Source organism: Schistocerca americana, chromosome 11 (genome assembly GCF_021461395.2).
Source record: "Schistocerca americana isolate TAMUIC-IGC-003095 chromosome 11, iqSchAmer2.1, whole genome shotgun sequence".
NCBI classification, from domain to species: Eukaryota; Metazoa; Arthropoda; class Insecta; order Orthoptera; family Acrididae; genus Schistocerca; species Schistocerca americana.
In genome coordinates this window covers 111804191-111828574 of record NC_060129.1, presented here as the reverse complement: position 1 = coordinate 111828574, position 24384 = coordinate 111804191, and the positions used below count along the sequence as shown (strand labels likewise).

Sequence of the window (24384 nt, the reverse complement as noted above, 5' to 3'; positions counted from 1 at the left end):
TCCACCTATGCTGTCACCTCTATTAGCTTTGCCAACCTCCCCTTTCCATACCTGTTGAGGTGCAGGCCATGTCTAGTGAAACCCGTCCTGCTGATCGACTCCACCGACACCACTGAAATGTGACTCCTGCCTTCTGTCATCAGCGCACCCCCAAGTCTCATGTTATTACACCTGACAGCTGTATTAAGATGAGGCCGATCGTGACGCTGAAACAGTTCCACGAAATGCACATTTGTGTTGCCAGTCTGAGTGGCTATCTTTTCCAGGTCACCATCCATGTCATACGCCCCATCCCTATCAATACTATTACCAGCCCCACCCACAATCACTACCCGATCCTCTTTAGTAAAATCCCTACATAACCCCCCTATGTTAAGTCACCTGAGCCAATCCTGCATTAGGCTTCACAATGCTGGTGACTTGGTGCTCACTCCCCAACACTTCCTGCATCTGCTGGCCTACACCTCTACCATGAGAACTACCTAACAGCAAAACTTCTTCTTTCTCTTAGACTTTGCACCTGTCCCAGCCACTGTAACTGCTGAGGTCTGCTGCATACTTCCTACATCTACAGCTACTAGAGATTCCTCTCCACTAGACTCTGACAGTTGGTCATATCTATTGCAAACACCAATAGTAAAACTATCTGAAAATCTCCTTCTCCTAGCAGATCTCTTGCCAACAGCCAGCTCCCATTCCCCAACCCCCTTCTCCCTCTTCATCTTATCTAGCTCCTCCTGTGCGTTTTTCAACTGCACCTGAAGGGCACAGATCTTACGCTCCTGCTCCTCTACATAATCTGAAGTTCCAGGAGAGAATCTCACCAGAATGCCCACTGGCTTCCCCACTGCATTCCCACCAGTGAAAATGCTTCGAACAAGTGTCTCACCGCAATCCACTACTCACGAACCTATGGCAAAGCCCACACTTCTCACTCATGGTAAAATTTACACTTATTGAAACAAGAAAACTACTTATCTAAGTTCCGCTACTACAATAAGAAGATGTTAAAAACCTGACTACAATAATCACAGACTTACTCTACAAGGGAAGTAACTACTATTATTAACAGTATTAATCAACAACAAATGAGAATATAACAAAAGCCTAATACAGAAAGAGAATCAAACATCTAATGACACAGTAACGAAACTGAAAACAGTTCCCAAAAGGTTCTTCTGAAATTATTTCACCAGAAAACACCAAGAACACCGATTGAAGACTATTAAAGTTCCTAAATAAAACACTGTACACACACAATTAATTAGTACTTAGCTTTCAATGCACCGCTACAGCTGCAACTGGTCAGCGCGGAACGTAAACACAGGTAAGAGGTTAAGTTGCTCAATACAAAACACTCACAAATATCAGGTCACAACACAAGAAAGGCAGAGGTGAATGAAGAAACCACTAATAAGTCACTTATATAGTAAATAATATCACAAAAACTGTTAAAATATGTATCTGAAACCTAAAAATATATAAAAACTTAGAGCGATGTCACGGCACAGTCACTCGCTTATGACGTCACACCAAAGATGTCCCTATAAAGCTCATTTTAAAGAAAGAAAAATTGTGGCACTTCTGTGGTGGCTATAGGTGGTGCAACAACCAAAGTATTATAGGCATTGTCCAGTCTCAAACTTAAGACTTCACCGAAATGTTTAGTGTTATTGACTGTAAAACAGTCAACCTCCATATTCCCGTAGCGGAAGAGGACATACTGAAGATGGTGATGACGGCACATTTCAGACTTTCAGTTTTTGTATATGCTTTATGGATTAAAAAACGCCTCACATACATGGCAATGTTTTATTGACAAAATTTTGTTCAGTCTACCATTTTGTTATGTCTACATATATTCTCACCTTCAGCAGAAGAGCACTTACAAGAAATTGTAGTCACACTAGCTGCCCAGGGCTCATCATTAACGAAGACAAATGTCAGTTATGGCAAGCTCACATGACATTTGTCGGCCACCACGGAGACACCTCAGGCGTCTGTACAACACCAGAGACCATCAGTCAGATATGACCCTTGGCACCTCCCTCCACCTACCAAGAGTTACACAGATTTTCAGCCGTCATAAACTTCTACAGGAGACACACACCACATGCAGCAGAGACACTCCTTCCTCTGACCAAAGTCCTGCCAGGAAGAATATTGCAGGAAAACACCACCTTGAGTGGACATTTCCTATGCAGTCTGACTTTAAGTCAAGGACCACTTACTGCACGAGACTACCCTGCCTCGTCTGTCTCCCAGTGCCCACCTTACTATAACATGGAACCTGGTGACCTTGATATTGGTGCTGTGTTACTACAGAGTGACAAAATAAAGATAACTGCCCTGTACAGTAGAGTGAACAATAACATATGTGACCATTTCATATGTACCAAACCCGTGATCAGTGTATACCATGATGTAATTTTTTCCAGCAAATAAACTTAGGATTTGTCTACCACACACAGTGTAATGTTTACTATGTAAGCACTCACACTGGTACCACACATCCTACGTAGTCTTTGGGATGAAAATAATAAAAGTGAAGCTTCAACGATGTGTTTGAAAAGCTGGCAGCAACAACAGAGCTTGGCCTAGTTGGGATGTTAAAGAAAAATAGTTGCCACCTTTTACAGTTTCTTTTCAGGTTTCTGCTGTGAACTAGGGGCTTAAATACAGTTCAGAAGATTAAGTGACTTAGTAAAATGAGTTTTCACTTTCTTTGCATTTTGTACCTCCAAGTAAATCATTTCTGGAAGTAAATGTTTCTTTCTGAGCCAATGTGTTTTGTGAACTGTAGTTTTTAGTGCTCAAAATAAAATGCCAGCAAAAAAAGTTGTTGAAGGAGTTTAATTTGCTGTTGTCAGAAATGCACTATTTTCTGAAGTTTCCACACAATAAAATGTTTTGTAACCATTGCCATTTTATTTGTAAATATAAATTCAGTAGCAAGAAGCAGGTTTTGTGTTTTTTCTTTACTAAAGTTGTTTTCTGCTGGTGACCTTGTGAGATTTTTTACCCATATTTCAAGCATCCTCCTCATGCTGACGGATCTGGTGTCGTGTTGAAATTAACGTTTAATACCTTGCATGGAAAGGAAATCACTACTAATAAGAATATGTGAAATATGACATAAGAGTAAATTTGTAACAGTGAGTTGGTAAGATTTTGTCAGTTTACAGTTAAAATATAATAGAATATGTATTGACCCATCAGTATTTTCCATATAATTGTCCTAATTGAAGTATGGAATAGAGTTAAGTTTTATACAATAACCACATGCATTTGCAATACTCACAAAACTCATTTTACATTACTATGAACTAGCTTTTGTTTTTACATCACACCCAAAAGATTTGTTAATATTATTAATTTTGAAGAATTCTTCATTCAGACAGAATGTGTTACACTGAAGCCATGTTTCTAGTACTCTGCTATACTTATTTAATGACACTGAACCAGCAGTTTGTGAAAATATGTCCAAAAATTTGCCGATGTGTTTAAATAATTACTTGCAATTACTATAGCCCAGTGCGAGTCTCGATGAAGGCCAGCAGATGTTTCTAGTACCATGTGGAATCACATCTCAAGTTAAATATCTACATATTTTCTCTAGTATTCATTAAACAATTATATTTCCAGGCTAGGGCTTAATTATATTAGGTGAGCTAAATTGCACCTACAAGACTTCAGGAATGTTACCCCCAACATGCATTTGATATTTTTTGCCAAATGAAAATACACATAGCAGCTGAATAACTTCCCCATAATAATATTGCCTACTGCAGGTGGAGTGAAGAGTGTGGAGAGCAGTAACTGTTTCCTCACTGTTTCATGATTTATGTATTAAAAAATAGTACCCAGCAAAGTTTGCTGTGCAGATAATGTTTTTGTGTATTTCACAAGAGTGTTTTTCTGGCCACTTATCAGTTCCATTAATTTTATTTTCATTTTTGGTCAAAATAAGTTTCAAGATAAATTCTTCTGTTTTTGTTTGGTGGTTAAAGCTCACTTTGTTAGCTTGACACCAATGACCAGTGTCTTGCTTTTTCTGGTATTTTCTGAGACATCTTTAAATTTTCTCCTGTAATTGCTAGTGTCGTATCAACATCAGCAGCACTGAGATAGCACAATTTACCAAATATTCAATGACATGATTACTCAGTTGGGACTACAGTTTTCTTGATTGCAATTACTCTCTTCCAGTGAGATTTCAGTCTGCTTTGCAGTTACTTTGAGTTTAAAATACTCATTTACTTAGCAATTTTTGATTGTGGACCTCATATTTATTTACCCATTCTTGTACTCATTTCTTTTATGCATCATATCTCTGGATGATTAGCACTTACTGTAACTTTGTTTAGTTGATTCTACACCTACATCTACATCCACACTCCGCAAGCCACCTGACGGTGTGTGGCGGAGGGTACCCTGAGTACCTCTATCGGTTCTTCCTTCTATTCCAGTCTCGTATTGCTCATGGAAAGAAGGATTGTCGATATGCCTCTGTGTGGGCTCTAATCTCTCTGGTCCGCCGCTCGTGGTCTCGCGGTAGCGTTCTCGCTTCCCGAGCACGGGGTCCCGGGTTCAATTCCCGGCGGGGTCAGGGATTTTCACCTGCCTCGAGATGACTGGGTGTTTGTGTTGTCCTCATCATTTCATCATCATCCAGGAAAGTGGCGAAATTGGACTGAGCAAAGATTGGATAATTGTACGGGCGCTGATAACCACGCAGTTGAGTGCCCCACAAACCAAACATCATCATCATCTAATCTCTCTGATTTTATCCTCATGGTCTCTTCGTGAGATATACGTAGAAGGAAGAAATATACTGGTTGACTCTTCGGTGAAGGTACATTCTCGAAACTTTAACAAAAGCCCGTACCGAGCTACTGAGCGTCTCTCCTGCAGAGTCTTCCTCTGGAGTTATTGTCATCTCTGTAACACTTTTGCGGTTAATAAATGATCCTGTAACAAAGCGCACTGCTCTCTGTTGGATCTTCTCTATCTCTTCTATAAACCCTATCTGGTACAGATCCCACACTGGTGAGCAGTATTCAAGCAGTGGGCAAACAAGCATACTGTAACCTACTTCCTTTGTTTTCGGATTGCATTTCTTTAGGATTCTTCCAATGAATCTGTCTGGCATCTGCTTTACCGATGATCAACTTTATATGATCATTCCATTTTAAATCACTCCTAGTGCGTACTCCCAGATAATTTATGGAGTTAACTGCTTCCAGTTGCTGACCTGCTATTTTGTAGCTAAATGACAAGGGATCTATCTTTCTATGTATTCGCAGCACATCACACTTGTCTACATTGAGATTCAATTGCCATTCCCTGCACCATGCATCAATTCGCTGCAGATCCTCCTGCATTTCAGTACAATTTTCCATTGTTACAACCTCTCGATACACTACAGCATCATCCGCAAAAAGCCTCGGTGAACTTCCGATGTCATCCACAAGGTGATTTATGTATATTGTGAATAGCAACGGTGCTACGACACTCCCCTGCGGCACAAACAAAATCACTCTTACTTCGGAAGACTTCTCTCCATTGAGAATGACATGCCATGTTCTGTTATCTAGGAACTCTAAAATCCAATCACACAATTGGTCTGATAGTCCATATGCTCTTACTTTGTTCATTAAACAACTGTGGGGAACCGTATCGAACGCCTTGCGGAAGTCAAGAAACACGGCATCTACCTGTGAACCCGTGTCTATGGCCCTCTGAGTCTCATGGACGAATAGCGCGAGCTGGGTTTCACACGATCATCTTTTTCGAAACCCGTGCTGACTCCTACAGAGTAAATTTCTAGTCTCCAGAAAAGTCATTATACTGCACCATATATTGAAATGATGCTGTTTGAAGGCAACATTAGTGTGACTTTTACAGTGTAAGTTAGACATGTCTTCACCTGAAATATGTGGTTACTATCAGCTAGGGAAATTGTTTTCTGGAGGATTTTAAACCACAGTATTGCATTCTTTGGTTTTCCTACTAAAGTTATCAAGACAGTTTCTGTGTACATTACTGATTATGTTGTTAACTCGTGCATCTGACCTAATGGCCTTTTTGTTATTACAGCAGTCTGATTTCACAGCTGAGTGGTCTGCATGTCTGATGATGATACTGGGGACCCAATTTAGATTCCTGGCACTGCTAGGAATTTTTCCTTGGTTGGAGGACTGGAAGAGAGTACATTTAGCCTCATGAGGCCAACTGAGTACCTACTTGCTTAAAAGAAGTAGCAAAATTGACACACAAGCTAGTGTGGTGGTATCGCGTTGAAAGTCTGCCAGCCACATGACATTTACATATTTGTCTTGAAACAGTAGAAAGCCAATGATGTTAGAATATTTATGCTGTTTATTGTCAGACAACAGCTAAAGTAATGTAATGTTTTCTATACAGACTTAAATCCTCATAACTTGTTAATGTTTCAGTTTATCACACTAGTTTTGTGTGTACATTCCAGTTATATCTTGTTGAAATCTGACAGTGTAATTGTTGGTTACCTTTTTTTGTGTGGCTAGATACCCTTCAAAGTGTGATAGCTATCCTGCAGTAAGTAGCTTGTCACCAAGGGGAACACATTATTGTAATCCTTAAGTTTATGTTGAAGAGATCATATATTGATATGCAGAAGAACAGTATCAATATTGCTACAGAAACATACTTGGAGTTCAGTCGGTCCAACCGTACCATTTATTTATTTCTGGTTGGAAAGTTTCAGAGAGATTCACTAGAAAGCAGGGTTGGCTGGTATAGACAAATTTGTGGTGCGTATTATGTGTCAGTTTCGTAAGTCTCCAGAACCTAAACAGAAACAGATGAGTGTGTCAAAAATGTGTTGTTTGAGCAATTCTTTATAAAAGATCTGCCATTTAGTTCTGTGTATTTTTCACAAACAAGGGTCTATCTGTCATCTAGAGAGCAATTGTGACCATGCAAGTAAAGTAGAAATCTCTCAGAATGATTAAAGTGTACTGGTAAATGTACAATGTTATATATCTTTTTTATTAATATTCAGGATGCAATAAATTTAAATCATGTTTATGCTGAAGAGTTCACAGCCAATCAGAAAACAGTGACATTTACTCATTCAATACAGAAGTGCCTTGAAACATCATCTGGTTTAATATTTCAAACTGTCATTGAAGGAGGCAGTTTATTTAAAATTGTCCACAGAGAATCGCACTCTGAAATACATACCTATGTACAAAGTTAATAAAAATCATTCAGAACAATAGTCATTTAACATCAGATGTAGGTTTGTTTGGATCAATGATCAAACATTACAGTGTAAAAGCACTGTAGCTCAAAAATAACCTTACTAAAAATGCTAATAGTAATGTTATGTGGGAAAGAAAAAAATCTCTTTCAGGTTTTGTAAGTTAACTGGTTAAAATCTAGAAGAGGGGCATCACTAATCAGGGTTCTTTTCCTGTATATCACAAGGGGCGGCAATGCATTGCAAGGTATTTTGTGTGCGATAATTGAAATCCTTCCATATTCTAAGATTATTTGCAATTCCATAGGTTCGTGGGAAGTTGGTAAAATTGCCACCGCCACAACCTCCATATTTTTTCCTACATTTTCTTTGAACTCAAGGAGATAGTCAAACTTTTGTCAGATCGGGCAAAGCAAATGAATTGGAGGTCATGAGAAACAGATCTGCTTCAGGTTATGAACAGCTTCAGTAGAGATTTTGTCTGCCTGTCATGTGATATTGTGCTACAGTGAATATTTTTCAACTTTTGTAATCACAGTTAGTTTTTTTCAGAGTATATTGAGCAACCTAAGGTTATATTTCCAGCAGGATTTGATAGAGTTGCTAAACTAACTGCTGCTTTCTCAGTGTGTCCTTACTATCAACTGCTGACATAAACATTTCTGTTCCTGTAACGTCTCACAAAATATCGCATACTGTTTTACATTCTTACAGGATTAATTTATCTTAAGAATCTGTTGAGTAACACCATATGCTAGTGAAGACAACTCTTTGGAGCTATGGTTCCATTGTCAGGCAAAAACTGTGTGTGAAGATGTAGTCCAGAACACGGCCAGGATGAGGCATAAAAGGTATATAAGAACGTTAAAATTTTAAAAATCTTAATTACCTAGGTCACCTACAGATACAAGAATTAAAATTCACAACTAGACTAGCTTCAGTTGTTAGTGGAACCAACCTCAGATCATGCTCATCTTAGATGCAGGTTGAACAAAAACTGGATGTACCAGTAATAACCAATCAGGCAATTACTTGCACTTGTTTAACAGGAAAGTTGAGTGATTTTTTTTTTTTTTTTTTTTTTTTTTTTTTTTTTTTTTTTTTTTTTTTTTTTTTTTTTTTTAAAAAAACAGCACAACAAAAATCAGACTGGTTCTACTCCATGGATTGCAATATTGTAGTCCAACATAAAATATAAAAAGGCCCTCGTGACACCATCTAACTTGTCAACAGCAAAATAAAAAGTTTGTGTGACTAGTTAGAGTAACATCTATTTAGAACCATAACATAACTCAGTTTTAACAAATTATGTGGGACTGCTTTCTCCTTCATTGGAAATGTCTGGCATTACTACATATAAAAGACTATATTTTGAAAATTACACACTTGCATGTAAACGTGAAAATTTGCTGGAGTCACAGCTAATGATATTTAAGACATCACTCTTCCCACAAACAATGAAGTTTTTTTTTTTTGGAACAGTTAAATACAATCACAGTTTCCAACTAGGTAGTTCCAATAAAAGTACAGCAGTAAAACCAGTGCACTCAAGAGTAAAATACAACTAACCAGAAGGTCAGCAGTAGGCTTACAATGACTAGATTCTGTGAAAACCAGAAAACTGGGCTACAGCAGATATCTAAGACTATTGAAGGAAGATTAAACTTTAATGCCCATTGCTAATGAGATCATTTCAGATGGAGCACAAGCTCTGTTCACTTCAAGATGGGGAAGGTAACTGCCCAGGTCTTCTAAAAGAAACCACCCCAACATTTGCCAGGAACAATTTAGAGAAATCACAGAAAACCTAAATCTGGACGGTTGGGTGTGGATTTGAACTGGTGCCCTCGCACATGCATGTCCAATTTGCTAACCGTTGTTGCACCTTTCTCACTGACAGTGATATGCCTTTACTATCAATAGCTACTAACAATAGGTTTCTAATCTTCCAACACTGCCGATCGCCGCAGGGGGCTCGCCACTCTTTGGCGGGTTCATGCTTGGCTACCATGGGGTCCCAGCCTCTGCAGCACTTTTTTCTCTTCTGTGCTGTCTGTCTATCCTCTTGCTATTCTTTTTGCCCTTCCTGGGGGAACCTGTCTGGGGTATTATTGGGAATGTTCACCATTCTGTCGCTGATGAGCGAGCGGTCTCAACTTTCTTTGTGGCTCCCTTTTCTTTTCTTTTCTTTTCTTTTCTTTTCTCCTCTCGTCCCTCCACTTCAGTGTTTGAGGTTCCTCTTTTTTCTTACTACCTGTGCACTCCTGAAGGCTGGCCCATGTGTCTGACACGTAAAAGGTGACCGGGTAACGCATAATTCCCAGCCCCGGGTTGACAGGTAGGGTTTGCATGTACCCCCAGTACAGACCAGGCCCAGGGAGGGGTGACTGCCTGAGCTGTAACCTTCCCAAATTGCCAATTGGTCCCTCCGTCAGGTGTTTGGGAGGTGTGACTGAGGTGTGAACAATAACCTAAGACGGGTGCACCCCCTTGTGAAGGGGGCCCCCAGTTGGAAGGAGCACGCCGTCAGAGACGCTGGCAATCGTGGGGAATTTCCTCGCAATGAGTCAATCATTCTCTCCACAGACATCAGCGAAACATACACATAACGAGGTTACTGATTCGAAGACCCTTCACCCTGCACCGTGGTTCCTTGTGATCTCACATACTGAAGACAGTCAGTCCTTTGCCGTGGTCAATCCATTTATTATTCAGAAAAGTGGTGATGCCATTGCTGGCCCTGTGAAATCCTGCACTCCTTTACGCAATGGCACTTTGTTTTTGGAGACGGCTTCTGATTCTCAAGCCAAACTGCTTGCTGCCTAGCTTCTCCACAGCTACCCTGTTCATGTCGAGGCACATAGAACTTTGAATTCTTCTTGTGGTGTAATTTACACCAGGCTGCTCCTCAGTCTAACTGAGGCTGAAATCCAATCTTACCTCTCTGATCAGTGTCATTGCCATCCATCGTGCAGTGAAAAAGGTCGATTCCCCTTGGTGCCCACCCGCATTCTTTTCCTCACCTTTGATTGGATCAAAGGAGGCTATGAAATTATCACAGTCCAACCTTACATTCCGAATCTGATGCAGTGCTACCGTGTCATCGTCACTCGAACATCTTGTCGACACCCAGCCAAATGCGTAACCTGCGGCAGGGATGCTCACGAGGGCGAATGTCCACCGCCTCCTCCCTGCTGTGTCAACTGCAATGGCGGCCATGCCGCCTCCTCTTAGGATTGTCCCATGTATCTAGATGAGCGGGCTGTTCAGGAAATTCGGTTAAAGGAAAAGTGCCTTACTCAGTAGCTCGCAAGTTACTGGCTAGTCGCAAACCCTGTGTTCTCCTGCCTGGCACCTATAGTTCTGTTCTTGTTACCCCTCGCTCCACGAAGGACATGGCCACGCATACAAGCGACCTCAAATTTGGCTCTGAGGTTGTGAAATTGCCTAGTGTGAAGGAAGCATCACCGTTCCCCCATCCCGCTGTGCAACAAACTGTCAAACTTTCGCCTAAAGAGGCAAAACCACCCACTCCACAACCAGCAGGCAGGAAAGGACAGAAGGAGTACTCCCGTGAAGACTTCCTCTGTCCCTCCAGCCAAACGCCCAAGTCTTCCACTAACCAGAAGGGTTAGTAGTAGTCCACTGAAGACAAACGGTCTCCTTCACCACCTCGAAGATCCTGCTCGACAGTGTCGCCACGTGGTCTCTTAGCCCAGTTGGCCTCTGTCCTGCTGGTGCGCACCACCAACCAGATTTCAGCATTGGACTCCGCACAATCATGCCGATGCCTCTGTGGACCCCATGGAGCAGGAGCCTCCTGCTTCTGTGCCCTGTAGTAGCGTCTCTACACCGGCTGCCCCTCGACGGCCGCTAAGTTTACACCCCTACATCTCTTCCTCCTCATGACTGCCCTCCAATGGAATGTTTGCGGCCTTCGATCCCACAAAGATGATTTACGGCTGCTTCTACAGCATCCCCTTGTACTCTGCCTTCAGGAAACGAAACTGCATCTCATGGGGGCGTCATGCTGCTCATATGGGATGACCTTCATAGTCAACTCATCTCCCTGACTACCCATCTTCAAGCTGTTGCTGTTCGCCTTTCCCTTCCTCACCTGACTTTCTCCCTCTGTGCTATTTATGTCCCTCCCAACATTCGATGTCACCAGGGCAGACTTCCTTCAGCTTATTGGGCAGCTACCTCCCCCATTTTTGATGCTCTGTCACTTTAATGGCGCATCATCACCTCTGGGGTTCTCCCAGGACCTGCCAGAGAGGTGCCCTCTTGGCTGACCTTCTTAACCAACTCAACCTCTTCTGCCTTAACACTGGAGCAACCACTTTGCTTTCTGACTTCTCGTACACCTGTTCCCATTTGGACCTATCCTTGTGCACTGCCCAGCTTGCCCACTGTCGTGAGTGGTCTGTTCTTTCTGACGCCTACTCGAGCGACCATTATCCGTGTGCTCTCCATCTACTGACTCCTGCCCCATCCACATGCACACCCAAATGGCAGCTTACTAAGGCTGACCGGCAGCTTTACTCCTCCCTGGCGACCTTTGAAGAACAAGATTTCCCCAGTTGTGATGACCAGGTGGACTATCCCACCAATGTTATCCTTACTGCTGCAGAATGTTCCATTCCTTGCACTTCCTCTTTACCACATCATGTACCAGTCCCTTGGTGGACTGAGGCATGCCGCAATGCAATTCTCGCACGGAGACGTGCTCTCCACATTTTTCACTGCCACCCTACGCTGGAAAACTGCATTCATTATAAACAGATGCGTGCAAAGTGTCATTGAATTCTTCAGGACAGCAAAAGAGTTAGCTCGATTTCAATCACTAGTTCTTTTAACAGTTCCACACCTTCTTGTGTCATGTGGGCCAACCTCCGACAGCTCTCTGGAACCAAGAACTATTCCCCAATTTCCGGCCTGACAGTAGCTGATAATGTCATCGTGGATCCTATTGCTGTCTCCAACACCTTGGGCCACCAGTTTGCGGACGTTTTGAACTCTTCTACATCTACATACATACTCCGCAATCCACCATATGGTGCATGGCAGAGGGTACCATGTACCACAACTAGCATCTTCCCTCCCACTATCATCCTGCCTTCATCCATCTGAAATGACTGGAGGAAGCTCAGGCGATACCCTTCCCTTCTCCGAGTCGTGAGTGCAGCAATGCCACCTTTACTATGAAGCTGGTAGTACACGACAGTCTGGCGTGAATGGTACTGGTCTGTCGCGACAGCCATCTAGCAGTAGAACGGGTGAAACTACGAAAATTAGCAGACACATTATCCGCCCGCTGGAATAGAGAGCAGTTCTAAATTTCCGTCAACCCGCGCATGCGCACTAGGCTGCGAAACTTGCACATGCGCAGGAGCGGGTACCGCAGTGCTTTCTGCTTGTTGTTTATGGTTGGGTGTGTAGAGGCAAATTACAGTTTTTCGTGTAGGAGATTTTCCGCATTTTTTTCAGTAAGTAGGTTTTCATAAATGCAGTTAAAAATAGTATTTTTTTGCCAGTTGACTTTCTTTTATACTAGCTGTTTGTGAACGCTTATTGTTCTATTTATTGCTTCATATTCTAGAAATGGAATGGAACAAACAAGCTTTAAGCATCCTCATTCAGGCATACAGCGAAGAAAAGTGTATGTACAACCCGCAGGACCCGCGATATCATAAGGTACGTCGCATCGTTTATTTCTGAGTAATATGCATATTATGTTACACGATGATTTTCGATTCGTATATAATACCTTAGCTTACGAAAGTTCATGTTTGATTTCATTGCATCTCTTGCTTCATTTCAGAATGCCAGGAAAGAGAAACTGGCAGTGATAGGCAGTAAAGTTCGCGCAGTTTTGCCCAATGCAACAGATGAGGAGTGCAAAACTCGATTCATGCCTCTGCGGTCGCACTTTTGTGGGGAGCTTAAAAAAATTAGAGCCAGTGAGCATAGTGGTGCAGGGGTAAGCGAAGTTTACGAGCCTGCTGTGTGGTGGTTCAATGCTTTGAAGTTTTCGAAGGACTACGTGACACCGAGGAAAACAGTGACAAATATCCCAAGCCGTATGGTAAGTACGAACATTTTGTTGCCTTCCTCTGTAGGAATTCTGCTTTCTGTAAGACAGCTTATTCTGATGTCAGGTTGTAGATGGATATTCCAGCTCAAGTAGTATATATGCTTATATTAGTGAATGATATTTTGGAAAACAAATCACGCTTTAATACTACCATGTGTATTCGTATTTTTCAGTGCTATGAGAGGTTCACAATCTGCTATAGACTAACATGGGCCTTTAATATTTCAGATACCACAGTCACCCTCATCAAATCCATGTAGCACGACCACTGTCAATGACCCTTGTGTAAGTATTTACCTACATTTAAATAAAAGTTGTAAATAGTAATTGCAACAAGTGAATAACACATCAACTATTTCAGAATACTGAGGTGACCACAGTTACTGAAGAGACCATAGTAAATGAGGGATATATTGAAGATGACAGCAGCAACGTAAGTGCATAAACAGTATTCTCATGTATGTCAATGACGGTTCATTAGCCATGAAGCTCTCTTGACCAAAAGAATGTAACACTTTGATTGTATTGTATATATTTGCTCCAACAAAATAGTACTTCACTTTCATACAGGTTACTTACATTACTTATATTTTACGCAGAGAACTTTAAACAGACCACTGTAGTTTACATAACCACTTTAATGTTAGATATTGTAATACGTATGTAGCACAATACTGTATCAGTTTTCTATTTCCAGTACTCTCAAGACATATTTACTGTGGAATTGTCAGACGGAAGTAAACCTGTGTCAACACCATCACCTCTAAGTGAGCAGCCTTATGCTTCAGCCAGAAAGAGGCGTAGGAAGGACACTGAGGATGAATTAGCCACCTCAACATTGTCAGTCTTAAGAGACATTAGAGTTTCAATTAGTGGCAGTAATGAAGATGACAAGTTTGGTCAGTATGTTGCTGCTGAATTGAAGAAATTGGAAAATCCAGCAATTAAGGCTGACGTGAAATTGAATGTCATGAAATGTATCATGGATGGCATACATAAAGAAATCTGTAACTGATTTTAAAGTTAAGGCATTGCATTACATTGATGAGTTATTTTTAAATAAAAGACTGCCTTTTGTACATTATTACTGTTAAAAGTTGTACTTCTTAACGGCTTCCCACTGCCCTGAAACATAACCTGTTGTACTAAAGAATTCACAAAATTTTTCGCGCACTTCCCTGGCACACAGTGACGTGCGATTTCCACTCTGCTGGGGTGTGCTAGAGAGAGATTTCTCTCCTCGCCAGGAACCATTGTTTATGGTGCACAAGTCTGTGTTTTCTGTATCAGCAGCTGTCAGATATGTGCTGTCTGCCTCTTCAATCAAGTAGTTGTGCAGTATGCATAAAGTCTGAACAATTAATTCCACTTTCTAAACAGGTAGTCGAATTGTACTGAGAAGAACTCTGAAGCGGTTGGCCAGATTCCGAAAGTGTTTTCCACTACTCACCTTCCTCTTGACAATCTGTAGTTAAAAATCTGTTTGGACTTCTGGTTCTGGCAGTCTCTGTAGGGTTTCATGATATATGGCTCCAGGTCAAAGGCATCGTCAGCAAGAATCACATATGGCACTTCAATGTTTGTGCCAGGCAGTGCTTTTTGCTGTGGTACCTTCAACCAGTTTCCCCAAAGTGCACTGCTGATCAGGCTATTTGCATACACCCCACCATCACTCACTCTTCCACTGCACCCAATGTCAATCAAAGAGAATCGGTACGTAGCGTCCACAACAGCTAGTAAAACAACACTGTGGAATTTTTTATAATTGAAGTATGTTGAGCCAGCAGTTCGTGGTGGGGCAAATTCTATGTGTTTCCCATCCATTGCACCTGAAAATAAAAGTAAGTAGTTTTATATAGCAGTACATAGACTTGCAGTGTGGGAGATGATAAACTGCCTAAAGCTGAGTCTGATGTACTTCATTAAAAGCATTTTAAATACATTTCATTATTGTCAGATTTTCTCCATATTATGTAACTTAATTCTGTGGCTTACCAATGCAGTTTGGGAACTGCCACAGATCATCAAATTCTTTGGCAATTTTATTCCACTATTCTTCTGTTGATGGTGCCTATAATACTTAATTACTGTCTGAATAGCACATATAACTACACACGTATATATCTTCCAAACTCAAAAAAATAACACAAATGTACCTTTAAGTATTGGTCTTTTAAAGTTTTGCAAATTGCAGTGCATACATCCACAATAACTTTTGAAATGGTAGGCTGTGCAATTCTGTGGCTGAAAGCCAGACTCTTAAAAGATTCCCCAGTCACCAGGAACCGTAATGTTACACCCAGCCTGCAACGTAATAGAGCATGTAACGAAATTGTATGAGACATCTTGGTTGGTATGATCACAAAACGTATAAACATACAATTCTTACCTTCGAGAAGGTGAGATAGCCTCCCTCATGACTGTGTCACACTTTTTGATTCTATCTTCTATCATAGACAGCAGCTTCTCGAAACAGACCATGTCCATCCTACCGAAGTTCCGAAATTCTTGTGGGTCTTTGGGCCTCAGTTCTTTCATTAGAAGTGAATATATTCCCCTGCCTTCGTCCCTTCTTTTCAGCCAGGGTCGAACCCAACAACACCTGGCTTTTTGTTTTCGTCGCCGTTCTGCCCTAATCTGAAGATTTACTGCCACTGCCAGGGCAACAGCTTCAAAAACAAGTGGATCTTCCATGTGCAATATGCTGTATAAATGTAAATTTCGATATACATATACCAGTGTAATCAAGTGTCGCAACATAAAAATAGTGAGTGTAATTCAGAACAGTTGTAACCTACATAAGAGAAAATAATTACTTAGTAAATAACAGTAAAGAAAACAATTTCTTATTAAATACGAACCTTGAGCTCACAGAAATAATTTTAAAGTATCCAGTGTATCATACACTCGTTCCTGAGTTGCTCGCGGTAGAACGGGCGACTTTACAAGACAGCATACACTTGTGTTTTCTTTCTGCGCGCGTATCATCTGCTGCTCGCGAATATCATCGTCTGCTGCTGCGCATGCGCACTAGGTATATCCCGCGTGGACGGTGTAATAGGTCAGACGTGATCCAGTATGTAATTACAGGTATGCATGCTAGGGGCGCTGGTGCATAGGCGTACGCTTTCGTGCATCATGTAATACGGGCTTGAGGAAGCTAGATAATCCTCTCAGTTCATCCTGGTCCTCTGCCCCAGGGCCAGGCCCCATCCACCTTCAGATGTTGCAGCACCTCTCTCTTGCAGGCAAGCACTTTCTGCTTAACACACACAACTGCTGGGCTGAGGGAACATTTACTGGATGCTGACATGAAGCCACTGTCATACCCATACCTAAGCCTGGTAAGGACAAAAACCTTCCTTCTAGCTAGTGCCCTATCTCCCTTACCAGCTGTGTTTGCAAGGTGATGAAATGTATGATTCATGCCCAGCTGGTGTGGTGGCTCAAGTTTCGCCATTTACTCACGAATGCAGTTGCCCATCTTGTTACTTTGTCTACCCGTGTCATGACTGGTTTTCTGTGGAAATTCCAGACTGTGGCCATGTTTTTCGATTTGTAGAGGGCCTACAACACCAGCTGCAGAACTGGTATCCTCCATACTCTTCACATGTGTGGCTTTCATGGGTGCCTGCCCTGTTTTCTTCCAGCATTTTTAGAAAACCTTGTTTTCGAGGTGCGTGTGGGTTCTGCCTTGTGGACACATTTATCCAGGAAAATGGTGTGCCTTACGGTTCTATCCTGAGCGTCATTCTCTTTGCTATCGCCATTAACTCTATAATGGCCTGTCTCCCGCCAGGAGTCTCCGGCACCATTTTTATTGATGATTTTGTCATCTATTGCAGTTCTCCACGGACCTGTCTCACTGAGCATAGTCTTCAGCGCTGTGATCGTCTTCACTGCTGGAACATTGACAATGGCTTTTGCTTTTCCACTGACAAAACCATCTGTATGAATTTCTGGCAGCACAAATTTTCTCCCACCATCTCTACATCTTGGGCCTGTTGCCCTTCCATTCGTTGACACTACGAAGTTCCTGGGGCTCATGCTCTAGAGGAAACTCTCTTGGTCCTCCCATCTCTCTTACCTGGCAGCCCGCTGTACGCAGTACCCAATGTCCTATGTGTCCTCAATGGTACTTCTTGGGGTGCTGATTGAACCACCCTCCTCTATTTGTACCAGACCCTTGTCCATTCGAAACTCAACTATGGGTGCTTAGTTTATGCATCTGCACGCCCATCCATTTTATGTCATCTCAACACTAGCCGTAATTGTGGCATCCATTTGGCCATGGGCGCCTTTTACACCAGCCAAGTTGGGTCTGTATGCTGAAGATGCTGAACTACCACTGTTCTACCTCTGTGACTTTCTCCTCAGCAAATATGCATGCCGTTTATCTGTGATGCGTGGCCACTGCTCATATGCCTCCTTTTTGGACGATTCCTTTGACCATCAGTAGGGGTCTTGTCCCTCTTCTGTTACCTCCTGGAGTCCGCTTTCGCCACTTGCTACTGCGGCTTAACTTAATGCTACCTGAAACTTTCCCAGTGGGTGTGAACCCTTCACACCTTGGCTTTGCGAAGCGGCTCATGTTAACCTTGGCCTTGATTCACTTCCTAAGGACACTACGTTGGCCTCGGTCTATCGCCTTCAGTTTCACGACCTTCACATGGAACTTAGCGATAGTACCTTTTCATACACTGATGGCTCTCGGACTGACTCTTGGGTCAGGTGTGCATTTTGTCAGTGGCACCCATGTCTTTCAATATCAGCTTCCGGCACAATTCTCAGTATTTACAGCTCATCTCTTCACCTTGTGTCAGGCCACAGAGTACATCTGGCGACACAGCCTTCCCAATTGTGTCCTCTGCTCAGACTCGCTCAGCGCCCTCCAAAGTATCTGTGCGTTGTACACTGCTCATCCCTTAGTGCAGCGGGTCCAGGAAAATGGTCACTTGCTCACTCTTGATGGAGCTAATGTCATGTTTCTGTGGGTGTTTGGCCATGTCGGTCTGCCAAGAAACGAGGCTGCTGCCGCTACTGCAAGGCTGCAGTCCTCGTACCTCAGCCTGCGAGTATCTATAGTCCCTCGATGATATCTGTGTTGAGGTGGTGTCACTTTGGCATTTCCAATGGTCCTCCCTTCACGGGAATAAGCTACGACTTGTTAATCCTCTCCTGGCACCTTGGACGACCTTCTGTCAGTCCTCCCACTGGGAGGAGATACTTTGTATTGGACACTGACATTTTAGCCATTGTCATTTGCTCAGTGGCGCTACCTCACCACTTTGTACACATTGCGCCAAAATTTTAACTGTCTGCCACTTCCTGCTGGAATGCCCTTTTTATAAAAATTTACATTCCAGGTTGGGTTTGCCGTCTGATTTATCAGCCATTTTAGCGAATACACATAGGCTGTCAACCGCATTTTACTTTTCACCTGCCGAAGCAATATTGTGAAGGCCATTTAATTTTTAGTTTTGGACCTCCATTTTTGTGGTGTGTTTTAGTCCTTTTTCCATGTGCCTTTTTTAGCTGTCTATTCTGTCCATTGTTTGTGCTCTATAGTTTTGGCTTGGACGCAAATGATCCCAATTGTATTTTGCACCCTAAAACAAAACAAAACAAAAACTCTCTCTGCCATCATATACATATTGAATGAAATAAACATCTTAAATATAAATGTTTGTTGAAGCATCTGTATAAATGATCACTGGCTCTACCACAAACTGAATCTTCCTTGTGCATTCCTGAAGGATATGGTTCTAGCAAGTTCCTTCTTTAGGACTAGAATTAGCCATGGTGGAGAAGTAATTGTTTTTGTAAATAAATTGCCTTAACACTGAATGTTAAAATGTTTTCTCAAGAGGAAGTATTTGAAATTGCAGCTGTATCTTTTTTTAGTATTAAGCTAATACTTCTCTGCCACTTGTAATCCCACAATCTGCTGTTGCTGTGTTTACTGAGCATGTCGAGAACCTCACTGGTAATCTTGATGTTAAATACGGCAACTTCAAGCTTGTATTTATTGGAGACAACATTGAAACTAGGTGTAAAACGAACTGTTTATGAGCTGTCAATTTGTATTGTATCAATGAACATCCAAGAAGATGGAATGCATGCTTTGACAATATAATTACCATTCCACAAATAGATTGTGATGCAATAGATTCAGTGTTATCAAATCATCTAGACTTGTGGATGACTAGTGAAAGTGTTAATTGTAGTGTACAGCAACCTTTCTATGTTAAGAAGTTCAGAATGTTAAAAGCAGACCACGTACTTTTAAGGTACAAGTTATCCAACTGTGACAGTTGTGAAGTGCCTTTAATATGTTTGATACTCTTAATATGTACAGGTAAGCTAAAATGGTCAAAACTGATTATGCGGGAAGGAAGCTGAATAAATGACAACTCCTTATCCAAAAATACTTTCTACCCTTTATTCCATAATAAAAGCTAGTGACCCTGTTATGGAGCAAATATATAGGGTGGGCAGGGTGGGGAGAGGGGGACCACTTCGTAAGCGAATCACGAAAAAACTACTTCCTCAGAAAGAGATGAAAATAATTCTGAAGGTACTAGGGACCCACTTCATTTGAGACATTGCTTTCAAGTATACTCAGGTTAGTAGCCAGATTGTATACCTAACTGTGTCTAAGCCAGGTAAACTAATGTAGTGAAGGTATCTATTTCTTCTCAAATTACATTCTAAAACATATTGATATAATGATTCTCCTCTGACTTACCCTGTAAGCTACATATTTCAAGCTGGAAAATTTCCTGATGTCTTGAAATCCACGAATGTTGTCCTAGTTAATGAGAAGGGAAATAAAAACAGTCTTGAGATTAACAGGCCAATATCTGTCATTCCCATAATTTCTAAGGTCATAGAACACTGCATGAAAAACAAACTATGAAGCTGCCGTGCGAACAACATGCTAATCTCTTCTTTCCTACCCTCCATCAAAGCTATGAATTATCTAGTTACAGATGTTCTGGAAGGTTTTGAAACGCACTCTTTTGTTTGTGCTGTATTCCTAGATTTATGTATTTGATGCTGTATCTTTAGCCTCAGGGGTCGTTCGCAGCTTCTGTTGAAGATAAAGGTTGTATGTTAGGTAAGTTTATATTTCCAGTGTGCTATATTTTATATTTCCCAAAAATCCCCTACAGTGAACCAAAATTAAATAAGTATCTTACAAGTAATAGTGATTTCACATACTCCTTTGAAAATTGTTTGCGAATGTGGAAACAGTTACTAGTTTTCTCTTTACAAAGTTAGGAACAAAGATAAGTTTGAGTTGTTACCTATACAAATGTTTCTTTGTATGCTAACAGGGATACCATATCATTTTGCATCTAAACCTTCATTCATTTGAATTTGTCACTACTGTTAAGTAAATATAGACACAAACTTTGTAAGAAAGCACCAAACAGTGTGCTGTAATAGCTAAACAAACCTGTCATGCTTCTAAAATTTATGTATTATCTGTACAGTGATAGTGTACAATGGGGATCAAACTGCAACACAGTTCCAATTTTCCTCAAGAGCAAGTACACATCAGTTCTGCAGTTTGCCACCAAATGTGTGTGACAAGTAGGGATGGCCGATAAATCGCACCCCTTCTCCCATTACCGGCACTGCTGTAATGAGTTTACATACAGCAAATGGCTCTGAGCCCTATGGGACTTAACATCTGAGGTCATCAGTCCCCTAGAACTTAGAACTACTTAAACCTAACTAACCTAAGAACATCACACACATCCATGCCCGAGGCAGGATTCGAACCTGCGACCCGTGCGGTTCTGGACTGACACGCCTAGGACCGCTCGGCCACTGCGGCCGGCTTACATACAGCAGACAGTGTCAGTTGCCACTACTGTGTGTAATTGTACCCCTGCTCTATTCTACATGCTTGAGATGGAGATAGCCTTACCCCTCTCATGCTTCACATCACCCAGCTGAGCGACCGTCGTAACTGCTTTGGCCTTCGGGCAAGGCACACAGTCTTTTCTTCACCTTTTTAAGATCGATGAGTTAATTGATTTTTAAGTTTGAATGTAACTGCCAACACAAAAATTAACTTATAAGGACCAAATTTTAAAAAAGACAGAATAAGCACTTATAAAGACTTTTATTGCACAGTATAAAAATTAAGTACTTTTAAGAAACATACAAAACCTGTTAATATACGAAAATTAATCAACATCCCATCCATTGGAGGAACAGAATACAGATTGTGTAACTAAAACTCCCATAGAAAACTGTGCAACTATCATACTGACAAGACAATGCTGAGAACTCATGCTTCTGCATCAGTTGAAACAAACATCTGGAAAGACTGGAGTACATTTAAATGTTATAGCCGTCAAAAATTATTTCAATCATAGGACTCAAGGTTACAAGCTGTTTGTTGTCAGATCAAATAACTTATTGTTCATTAAGTTTTTGATTTAAAACAAGATATATTAATTGACCCATTAAGTAATGATATCACCAACAATAAAAAGACAGGCTTAGCTGTAAGCAGTGGTTCAAAGAATAATCAACTGCTCCATAATCACGTCGCTGAAATGACTGAAGGTATTTTGTCATGAAGTGTAGGCCTCTATGAGTATAGAGCAGCAAAATAGTGGCCAACAAATTCTAACAATGTGTGAAATTTATAGGGAAGCTGTTCACTGCTTTCATAAAGTACTCTTCAAGCGTGTTGGCAACATGTCATTCCATACCAAGATAAACTGATTAAGAAAAGGCTTACTTGGTAATTAATGCATTGTTTTTAGATACAAAAACCTTATATTGAGCAATTCATGGAATGGAAACACACAGCAGCAGAAAGTACCAGCGTGACTTCAAACACTTTGTTACAGGAAACGTTCAAAATGTCTTCCGTTACTGAGGATACATGCATCCACCCACCATCGCGTGGAATCCCTGATGCGCTGATACAGCCCTGGAGAATGGCGTATTGTATCACAGCCGTCCACAATACGAGCATGAAGAGTCTCTACCAATCCATCGGTCACCGAATCTGTCGTTGAGAAGCATACGAACACTTCGACTGAAATGTGCAGGAGCTCCATCATGCATGAACCACATGTTGTGCCATACTTGTAAAGGCACATGTTCTAGCAGCACAGGTAGAGTATCCCGTATGACATCATCATAACGTGCTCCATTGAGCATAGGTGGGAGAACGTGGGGCCCAGTCGAGACATCACCAACAATGCCTGCCCAAACGTTCACAGAAAATCTGTGTTGATGACGTGATTGCACAATTGCGTGCGGATTCTCGTCAGCCCACACATGTTGAGTGTGAAAATTTACAATTTGATCACGTTGGAATGAAGCCTCATCCGTAAAGAGAACATTTGCACTGAAATGAGGATCGACACATTGTCGGATGAACCATTCGCAGAAGTGTACTCGTGGAGGCCAATCAGCTGCTGATAGTGCCTGCACATGCTGTACATGGTACAGAAACAACTGGTTCTCCCGTAGCACTCTCCATACAGTGACGTGGTCAACGTTACCTTGTACAGCAGCAACTTCTCTGACGCTGACATTAGGGTTATCGTCAACTGCACGAAGAATTGCCTCGTGCATTGCAGGTGTCCTCGTCGTTCTAGGTCTTCCTCAGTTGCAAGTCATAGGCTGGAATGTTCCGTGCTCCCTAAGACGCCGATCAATTGCTTCGAACGTCTTCCTGTCGGGACACCTTCGTTCTGGAAATCTGCCTCGATACAAACGTACCGCGCCACGGCTATTGCCCCATGCTAATCCGTGCATCAAATGGACATCTGCCAACTCCGCTTTTGTAAACATTGCACTGACTGCAAAACCACGTTTGTGATGAACACTAACCTGTTGATGCTACGTACTGATGTGCTTGATGCTAGTACTGTAGAGCAGTGAGTCGCATGTCTACACAAGCACCGAAGTCAACATTACCTTCCTTCAATTGGGCCAACTGGTGGTGAATCGAGGAAGTACAGTACATACTGATGAAACTAAAATGAGCTCTAACATGGAAATTACGCATTTCCGGACACATGTCCACATAACATCTTTTATTTATTTGTGTGTGAGGAATGTTTCCTGAATGTTTGGCTGCACCTTTTTGTAACACCCTGTATATACGTTGTACATGATGTCTTACGAAAGATGCCTAGGAGTGGTCCGCGATTCGAACGGCCCGGCCTCTGGCCACTACCACCGCGCCCACCGGATGCTACTGCGCCCTACTCTGACACTAATCTGCCGGTAGTAGGCTGGTGTGTGCTCCCCTTCAGTTGAGTATGAAGAATGGTGCTATCTGATTAACTTAATCTAATCATTATTTACAGTAGGTGCTCAAAATGATTTCCCTCTGTGATAAGAACAGCCTGACATTCAACAAATTTTGGCTGCTGAAACCTGGGAAATGACTAGGTGAACCCCATCTTCCAACTCTTTGAGCATGTAGTGATTTGTTGCATACACCTTGTCTTTTAACATACCGCAAAGATAAAAATACGGATTTAGACCTGGAGAACAAGGAGGCCAGTCAACTATCCTGTCATCAAAAACTTTTCGTATTGCTGTTATAGAAGTCTTGGCAATGTGTAATCTTGCCTGTCCTGCATGAAATAACCATACATCTTTTTGTTAATGTTTTTTTTTCAACAAAAAAAAGATGATATATATTATTAACATACCTGTCCGATCATATTGTTTCATGTACTGACTGCACAGCACACAACATTCTTGTTTTCACATCATGCCAAAATTGTTGAAGTAATCATTGAGGATTTTCAGAGCTCCAGTGTTGACTGTTCTGAGAATTTACATGCCTTGATAAATGCGGGCTTCATCAGAAAGAAGCGTCTCAGGATCAACCTCCCCATAGAACACAGACTATAGCAGCCACTTGCAGTAATGACATGAGCAACAGTATTTAAGTTCCTCAGTTGATGCACTCCCATTATTTTGTATGGTTTCAATTTAAGTCTCTGCACAGCTCTGTGAGCAGATACTTTTTCACACACCAGTCTGA

At 41.7% G+C, this 24384-nt stretch overlaps 1 protein-coding gene and 1 long non-coding RNA gene across 2 annotated transcripts; both read left to right on the top strand.

Annotated features, from left to right (window-relative positions):
* The first annotated feature begins 12597 nt into the window (after window positions 1-12597).
* Window positions 12598-13192, top strand: LOC124554156. The gene is made up of 2 exons (XR_006968265.1): window positions 12598-12943; window positions 13071-13192. It is a non-coding gene; the product is annotated as an uncharacterized LOC124554156 (long non-coding RNA).
* Window positions 13193-13199: 7 nt separating this feature from the next.
* On the top strand, window positions 13200-14358 carry LOC124553345. Its single transcript, XM_047127220.1, has 4 exons — window positions 13200-13334; window positions 13572-13628; window positions 13705-13776; window positions 14041-14358. The coding sequence occupies exons 1-4, from the start codon at window positions 13332-13334 to the stop codon at window positions 14356-14358; spliced, it is 450 nt and encodes a 149-aa protein (XP_046983176.1). The 5' UTR covers window positions 13200-13331.
* Window positions 14359-24384: the final 10026 nt, after the last annotated feature.

Coding starts and splice junctions, on each gene's coding strand:
- LOC124553345 (XM_047127220.1), top strand. Junction 13,629..13,704: donor CCACTGTCAATGACCCTTGT/GTAAGTATTTAC, acceptor CAACTATTTCAG/AATACTGAGGTGACCACAGT. Junction 13,777..14,040: donor TTGAAGATGACAGCAGCAAC/GTAAGTGCATAA, acceptor TTCTATTTCCAG/TACTCTCAAGACATATTTAC.